The 9,073-nt window shown below is 37.3% G+C and overlaps 1 protein-coding gene across 1 annotated transcript in view; it reads right to left on the reverse strand.

Moving 5' to 3' along the window:
* Positions 1-8,654, reverse strand: part of LOC144638138 (uncharacterized) — a 14,124-nt gene extending 5,470 nt beyond the window's left edge. Inside the window, exons 1-8 of the mRNA XM_078497329.1 lie at positions 8,354-8,654; positions 7,761-7,910; positions 6,344-6,514; positions 5,831-6,010; positions 4,632-4,721; positions 2,690-2,985; positions 1,744-1,841; positions 914-1,176 (exon numbers count right to left, since the gene is read on the reverse strand). Of these exons, the coding sequence (XP_078353455.1) occupies positions 914-1,176; positions 1,744-1,841; positions 2,690-2,985; positions 4,632-4,721; positions 5,831-6,010; positions 6,344-6,514; positions 7,761-7,910 (1,248 nt within the window). The 5' untranslated portion in view covers positions 8,354-8,654. The remainder of the gene's footprint in view (positions 1-913; positions 1,177-1,743; positions 1,842-2,689; positions 2,986-4,631; positions 4,722-5,830; positions 6,011-6,343; positions 6,515-7,760; positions 7,911-8,353) is intronic.
* Between the last annotated feature and the right edge of the window lie 419 nt (positions 8,655-9,073).

Raw genomic sequence — 9,073 nt, forward strand, 5'->3', positions numbered from 1 at the left:
CATACCCTGACATTTGCAATACAGTCGAACCTCGATTATCCGGACCTTGATTATCCGGATTTCTCGATTATCCGGACTTATTTCTCTGGTACCAATTTTTTCATGAATATTAATTAGTTACATTCAAGACCAGATATAACTACATGTAAGTTCTATGAAGATTTTAACGTTATCTCAAGGTGGTTTACCTGTCAAAAAACATTGTAAATTCTCTGATGTGTAGTTTCCAATCGAACAACATTTAATACTTTGGCAGACAACTTTATTCAGTTTCCACTAGCCATAAAAACATTCACACAAATAAATTTGCTTTCTGTCTTTGCTTACTTGTATTATAGTGAAGTTTACAAGAAAAATGGCAAAATTCAGAAGTGAAAAACATCGTAGAAAGTTGGATCGATGGACACCACATGTTAGCACCAAATCTAGTCACCAGGCCCATCACGAAAAGACGCAAGGAACACCTGGAGGTTCAAAATTGTTTGCAAACGAATCGGTGTGGTTTCATCACCTTTTTGGGAGAAAACCTGTCTCAAAATGATCAATGTCTTCAGAATTTATGTTTGTGAGGATGGTAAACAGCTGATTTATCGCTATTATGAAGCAACTTTTCTTTGTTTTTTTTTTCCTGTTTATCGTGGAAAAATTTGCCGAAGATGCTGAGGATGCGCAAGTTAGCGAACTTTTCGGATCCACACCACCGCATCCTGTCAAATCCCCGCGTTTTTTTTTTTGGCTCATTAATATTCATACTTTCGATTATCCGGACTCTCCATTATCCGGACTAATTATCCTAGTCCCAAGGAGTCCGGATAATCGAGGTTCAACTGTACCAAACCCAGACAAACCTAACTCATGATGAGGAAGAATGGAAGTCATCTTGATGCAAGATGCAAGCGAAATTAATTTTTACCTTAAGGCCTTCCTCATGGCTAAACAGCACTGTCCCATCAGACTTGATCATTTTAATGTCATCTAGCGTGATGTCAATACGTCCCAACCAATGACCTCCCACTTCGTCCAATCCCACCATGTCATCTGTTAGAGTAGGATCGAACACATCATATTCGCCATCCACGACGCCTTGCAACCAACCACCATTGAGTACAACTTTGGAGGTAAATCGTTCCAACATTTTGGACTCCACAATCTCGAAAGATTTTGGTGGCTGAGCAACTATTAACAAAAGACTTGGTCAATAAAGGTTTTATCCACAAAGATTTCACTTGCATGCCAGAGTTTCGCCCACCACTACATGTCACTGGGATTTCTTTTTAATGAATTCAAATCAAGAGTGTCATTGTCAGGTTAAAAAAAGATAAACCCAATGGTGAAAACATATAACGATTTCCAGCATAACTGTAAAATTTTAGAAACATGTATATATTTAGTGAACTTTTAAAGCATTTATATTTTCATGAGTTAGCACTTCATAATATTCATCATTTGCTTCTGCAAAAATTATTAAATCAAACAAAATGTCCAATCATTGCTGAACAAGCTGTGTTCTTTTTTTTATTTTGACACTAGTAACCATAGCAACGGTAAAATATGTTAGAACACCCTTAATTTTCACTTAAAGTGCTGTATAACTCAAAAACAACTTGGTGGATATAACGTTTGGCAAATTTTAAAAACATTCTGTATTGTGGGTTCAGAGCCACCTAAAAATTTTGAAACTTTAAGGTAAACATTAGCAAACAATGGAGCTATTAAATGTATAAAGCAGCTATATGTGGTCACCTGTTTCAAAACCAAACAACACCAAGTTCATGTTACCACCCTCAAACTGCGGGGTTTGCTGCTGATAATTTCTTTCTGCAAATTTCTGTTTAATGAGGCTGAAAGGAAACAGAACACAAGCTACAATGACTGCATGTGCAAGGTGTACTTTAATTTATTAATCCTCAATCTGTAGCATCGCTATAGCAAAATGTTTTTTCAACAAATGGAAGGATGTACACAAAATTATCAATAATGAATATTAAAGGCTCTCTGTCTGCCAGTATGAATTGCGCGCTCCGACAAGTTTGAGGTTTTGTATGATATGAAACCTTCGTATTACAGTGATTTGTTGTAGCCTGTTTCAATCTATGTCAATCTGAGTAATCGAGCGGGGTTTCTGAAATACCATTACTGTTCATAGACAGATTGAACATCGTACCTTTTAAAGGAAGGAATTAAAAATTTGTTTGGAACGACTGCATTTGCAACAGATTTAAATTTGCACGTATTTTTATCAAGAATAATTACACTTAATTAAGAATAAACACTTAATCTTGCTTGTTTGCTTGTAAGTTTTAAATTATAATGACAAGGAGAAACATTTGTTTGCAATGAACCTTAATGGCTTTGTCGTTTACACATGTAGATCCATAAAAGTAATTTACTTGCAAACATTTTATAGCAATTGGCAAAACTTGATAAAATGAACTTAACTCGGCAGTGACACAGTCCCTTAAATTACTCTAAAAAAGGTGGGGTAAAAAAACTTAAAACAAAAAAAATATTGTCAAACTTTTCCCTGAGCCACTTTGATAAGAGATTGAGAACCTTCCTGACCTTAAAAAAATCCCTGACTCACAGCAACCACTGATCAGGACCACAACATGCAGACAGAAAAACTGTAAACACTATAATTGAAAATATTAAATATATTGCAAGACAATGAAAAACCTAAATGCCATACCATTCCAGAGCATTGTAAGATATTTTTTTGTCTTCAGGACGAAGCGCATCAATAACTTCAACCAAAGCAGAAGTCAGATGGCCATAGATTTTGTTCGTTTCTGGGTCCAGCCACTCATATGCTCTCTCAGTTGTTCCACAAGCTGCGATGTGAATAAATTTGTCATTCTGCGTTGGTGACCAGCCTTGTGACTTCAACATTGGTGTCCAGAATTCTGGGACTGGGTGATGAAGTAGTACAATTGGGTACATTGGATTGGGTGGCTGTGTGTCTTGTACTGGAGCATGCTCTATTGGCTGTACATCACAAATCATAAATTAAAAACAAACTAAATGAAGCCAAATTTGAGCAGTCAGTCAAGGTTGAAAGACTGTATGTACCTTGATATTCTTTACTTGACACTTCTTTATTACTAACATAGAGGGAGCAGGGATGGCGCAGTGGTGAGAGCGCTCGCCTCCCACCAATGTGGCCCGGGTTCGATTCCCGGACCCGGCGTCATATGTGGGTTGAGTTTGTTGTTGGTTCTCGTCCTTGCTCCGAGGTTTTTTCTCCGGGTTCTCTCCGGTTTTCCTCCCTCCACAAAAACCAACACCTCTAAATTCCAATTCGATTGGGAATCCGAGGGCCACAGGTTTGTCAGTTGAAAGACTGTTATGTGCAGCCCTCGTAAAACAAAGTTGATTTATTTTTATTTATTTACATTGACCAGTGGACCTGTACAGTCAAGTGCTTGAATGTGCTTTTTAGTGCTCTTAGTGTCCTTAGTGTTTCAGTGGTAATAAGCGTTTTTGCAACATTTGCAATCTTACATCAAGATAATAATGATGATGATATTTATAGCTGAAATTTGATTTCTATCTCCAATATGTTCCTTAAGCAGGGCTTCTGAAATGGGCCATTCCATTAAATATCTGCACCCCCCCCCCCCTATTGAGGAATAAGGAAATCTTAGGGTGGGTGGTCTTCAGCAGTTATTTCTGAGGGGGTAGCCATGTCGGTACCTTTGATCTTTTTACGTTTATGAAGGGGGGTATTTGTCGGCACTTTGATCAAAAAATCTGAAAGCGGTCTTCAAATGTTATTTCCAAGGAGGTTGAGACCAAATACCCTCAATAGGGGGGGGGGGGTGCGGATATTAAATGGAATGGCCCAATTTCATGTGGTCGCAGAGCCACGAAATTGAGGTACAGTATATCCATGAAAACCCCCGAAATGCAAGACTTTTCATTGACACTATACGGAGTATCAAAGAACTGCTGTCTGTAGTAATGCAGGCACACTTTTAATCGTACACGAACGAAATAACGAAGTACATACAAGAAGGTAATTATATGTTTTTCTTGTTGTTGGAACAAGTACATTTGCCTTCAGAACTGTGTTGGATGAACTTTTGTGTTTCTTTCTTGCGCTGAATTTGACATCCTTACAATATTTTTGTCAGGAATCTTTTTTTTTTTTGCTTTCTTGTTTGCTTTTCAACAAAAATTTGCCCCGAAAATTCCCCGCGAAAATCCCGCTAAATCGGCCGTTTCTCCGCGAATTTTTCTCTTCAAATCCTGTGAAGTTTCACTTTTTTATCAGGAGCCCAGCTTAAGCTATTCAAAGGTAATGCTCTAGTGGGTTAAGTTGGCTACCACTTATGCCAGAACAGATTGGACCAAAAATCTGCAAAATCTGCGTGAGCTAACTCCAATTTAAGTTGTAAAATAATAATATACTTTTTAATAAATTGAGGTATTGCAGGTAAGTTTACAGATATAAAGTTCTATATAAGTTATTAAATAAATCTAATTACGATTATTGCTTTTTTCTCAAAAATACAATCCAGGTGTTTTAAGTCATACAAAATACAATACATTTTGCATATAATAAACTTTGACTAGATATAAGTCACCTTACATGTACATGTAAGTGTATAATATTTTAGAGAATAATTTACCTTATCTTCCTGTTCCACTGGTTCTTTGATAGGTGACCTTGTTTTTAATATTTGTCGATGCTCATTGATGTATTCATCAGATAATGCAAGCTGTGTACAGGATATGAACCAAATATTTTAATTAGGTCAGTACAGGTGTATTTTATAGCTGCAGCAGAATGCAAATATTGAACATTACAGGACACAATCGAACCATTTCAACCAATATTATACTAGAATGTGTCTTAAGGTTAATAAATGTCAGGTTTCAAGGGTGGTATTCTCAGGGGAAGTGATACAGTGTAGGTTGAATTAATTACAGTGTACAGTATGTGTAGTATGTCAGGGTTGAATTTTACAATGATTGCACAGGAATGTAGACACTAGCTGAGAAAGCTCATTAAGAGGCCCAACTAACTTTTCTGGTATTGACAACTTTGAAAGTATAGCTATGTACCATCTTTGTTTTCATGTGAAATTTCAGCCAGATACAGGTTTGTTTTCAAATGGTGAAATTAGCCAGCAGCCTGCCCTTAGCAAGTCATCCGTAGTTGCCAGAAAATGCAAAAGTTAGGATAAAATGGCAGCATGTCGTGAGTCTTCTCATGCTTCCTACAGAAATTTAGACAAAATTTTTTAAAGTTAATTTGAAATTGTTACATGTAGATGTAACACTGGTCGAATTTAAATTCAGGATAATTTGTTTTAACCTAGGCTATTTTTTTTTTCAACCTACTAGGTAAAATTTATGGTGTACATAAATTATATATTTTTAAAAAAATAGTCAGTCACCCAACATTTCCTATGTGGCAAAGTGGATAAGGGGTTGACAGAAAATCTGAAGGTCTAGAGTTTCAAATCCAGTGCCAGTTAGTAAAAAGAGAAAAAAAAAATTAGATGATACTACTTGGGGTGTGGTAATTAAGAGCAGAAAGTAGGGGAGGGTAAGTAATGAGGGTGAGGGGGATTAGACACAGCGCAGAGGGAGGGGGAGGTGTTTTAATTTTCTACTCATTAACCTAAGTATAAAAAAAAAAATAAACTAGGTTAAAAACAAATAACCAAGGTTGCAAAATTCGAACTAAAGCACATTTTGACCTTAAGTATATATATATATATTATATATTAATTTTATAAAAAATAATTGTGTTGTTTGAGGAACTAGCCACAATACCCCTCCTCCTCTCCTTATTACATCCTCATCACATTAAACTGTATACCTGTCTTATGGCTCTCGTGGTGGTACTTGTATCTGTTTCTGAGAAGCCACGATACATGCGGCCAGAATAACAACAGTCAAAGATTGTGTTGACCAGCGCACCTTTCTGGTTTAACTTTAACAGATAAGGCTTCAAGTGCTCACCAGTTATACATGTATCATATATGTGGTATTCATCAACCTGCAAAATGAAAGTATATTTTTATTAAAACTAGCGACGGTATATTGCAATTCCTGTGTTTTGATTGGTTAACAGGCAATGGTATATGAGTTTGTATACCATATTTGACCACAAATTTGGTAGTCCATAGGTGTCAACTAAAACAGCTGGGGAGCTCAAATATTGCAATTCTTTGGACGTTTTTAATAAAGCAATATTCCACTTGACTGTGCTTGTTGGATATGAGAGCAAACTAAAGCTGATGAATACATGATTGTATATATAAAATTTATACTTAATCTGACTCAACTATTTTATCAAGTCATTAACACAATTTTACTTTTAATACTGTACCATTTCTTTGGTTAAAGTAGCTGGTATCAAGCCTTGATCACATGCATCAGTCAGTTCATAGCCATGCCCACTGAAATGTATTACAACCACTGATCCTGTCTCGGCCTGGCAGGACACTTCTCCTAAGGAACTCAAGATATTCTCACGTGTAGCCATCTGACCCTCAAGAACCTACAATGAATAAGACGAATTGATGCTATTCATACAGCCAAACATTAGGTGCTTCAGACTTGAATCCTTCAGTCAAACACCAGTGCTGCAAATAATTTTGTTCACTTAAAAGGCCATATGTCCTACTAAGACGCCATCTTGGTCGGACAAAACAAAATTGTCTTCAGACAGATTTTTATTCATTGTCGCTGTAAAATGATTTACCATTTAAAAATTACCCAGTCATTATGTCCGACCACACTTGGGATTTCGGACATGAGCCAATTTTGGTCGGGCAATGTCTGATGATCAACTGGGGGGGGGGGGGGGGGTAGAAATACGCCTAGTCGCTTCATGCTATTGACACCGCAGGGATAAGCTCCAGCCTGGTGTGCCGCAGACCAAACCTAGGGTGCGTTTCTTTGGGAAAAATCCAAATCCGGATTCTTGATCCAAAAACGGATTTTGCGTTTCTTTACCCATATCCGAAAATGGATTAATCTTGGATCAATGATCTGAAGAATCCACACTTCGAGTGGATACATCAGATCATATCTGAATCCGGATTTTTAGGATTCATGATCCGTGCGTTTCTTTGGGAAAGGATTCGAAAAAAGTACCTTGGCCCAGCGGTCTTTGCTGTGAAAATACAGGTTCGCTCTTTGTAAACACTGCCATACGGAAAGTTTTAGGCGGTTATTTCGATCAAAGTACAAAAATATTTAACGATAAAAGGAAACGGTAGCTTCAGATAGGTATGTAGTATCATTTTAAACGGGATACAGGTTTTCTAGAACAGCCACTGTGTGCCTACGGAAGTTGTATCCTTTTGAAATTGTCACGAGTTCAATTTGCACTGATCATTTCGCAATCATTCTTCGCTTTCAGATGCTTTCTCGCCACATTGTGCTTTACGCTAAAGAAGATCTACTTCGACGTGTGGTTTTTGTAAAAGATTTTGTATGCTTAAATTATTTTAGCTAGGATACATTCGACGAAAAGTAAATTTGTGCTGATATTTTATGTTCTGTGCGAAATGTGTTTACGGGGTTGTCATGGCAAAAAATCCGTTTTCGGATTCTTCGTTTCTTTGGGAGCAAAGTATCCGTGTGATCTGAGATCAATGATCCAATTTTGGATTTTCCCAAAGAAACGCACCCCTAGTTAACTAGAACAGCCTTTATCTTACTTAGCAATTATGTTATGTAAAACAGTACACAAATGTCACTTACTTTATATAGTCATTCATCATAAAGACTGCACAAACCTTAATGTTTTCTAACGGGAATCCATTCCTGCAAAGCATGCCTTTCATCAACTGAAGATCATTTTCAACACCTTCCAAGGGGCCACAGTAGGTTGGCAGATCACTCGCATAACTTGGACCAATCAAAAGTGCAAGATTTGCAGCCATCATCTGGTGATCAAATTTATACAGACATACATGTTCATGAATCTCGCATATTACAAGTTAAATGCTTTTTTCAAGGTACCATTTTTCTCTCAGAGAAACACATGCAGCTGATGTCAAGGTTTTGTGTTAATTTTAATATTTTATTTTGACACACACACAAAAACAAGATCTCGATCTGCCTTGAAATTAGCCTGGACTACTGACTTTTGATTCTCAATAGCTAGCTACAGTTGTACATGTACAGTGTTCATATAGATTATTGATGTACACAAAAGTGTGTATCGGGGTTGTATTCTTGTAACAAAGCACAGACAACAAAGTGGGGGTTTGAAACTACATGATTCGCATCTTTCGTTTAAGTCGGTCAAACACAAGAGTTTCATAAAATTTAGATTTATATGTCGATCTGTATGTTAAACTTAATAAGCTCTTCTCCGAGAACTTACCCAAGGAGCTAACTAGCAGCTTTAGTTTATCCTTGCTAGTGCAGCAAAACAAAGTTCATGCCCTCGTGGTCATCGAAGACGAAATCGAAACATTCTGAAGCTTGCAAAAGCGGAAGAACAGGGGAAGTCCCCGGCGTATGGTCACGTGAATAAACATAAATCCATTCTTAAAAGGTGAAATATAAAGCAGACTTTTTTTCTACTATGGAAAATGTCTGTTCTTATCGTGAACGTGGTCCTGGGACGTGAAAAGAGTTTTCTTTGCCAAACAGATTCAACTTAGCCGCCATTTCTCGCCATCTTGAAATATCGTAAGCTCGCTCCCAGTTCTTTTCTGAGGAGTTTTTACAGCATGACCTTACTGTAGTCTCCCGGATGCGGAAGGGTGCGCACCTTGGTCGCTCGAAAGAAGTTATAATTTTATTTGTTTATTTTTATTTTTATTTTTTTTATCTATTATTTTTGCAAATATCTTCTGCAAAGGAAACTGAGATCCAAGTTAACCCTATCGAGACCGCAAAAGTGCCCGCGCTGACTTTGAACGCTTATAACTTTTTCAAGATTCAACCAAACGCCGCAAAACTTTGCGAGTTTATTGCGTTCGACGAAGGAGAACGCTGCCTAATTCCGTTTTTATTCGAGTTTTTTGGGCTATCTATGTATGGTCTTCAATTTGGCCACCCCAGAAAATTTTTCAGGGGCGAATGACGTCATCTCCAT

This window comes from Oculina patagonica, chromosome 14, assembly GCF_052425735.1.
Source record: "Oculina patagonica isolate OP01 chromosome 14, crgOcupat, whole genome shotgun sequence".
NCBI lineage: Eukaryota > Metazoa > Cnidaria > Anthozoa > Scleractinia > Oculinidae > Oculina > Oculina patagonica.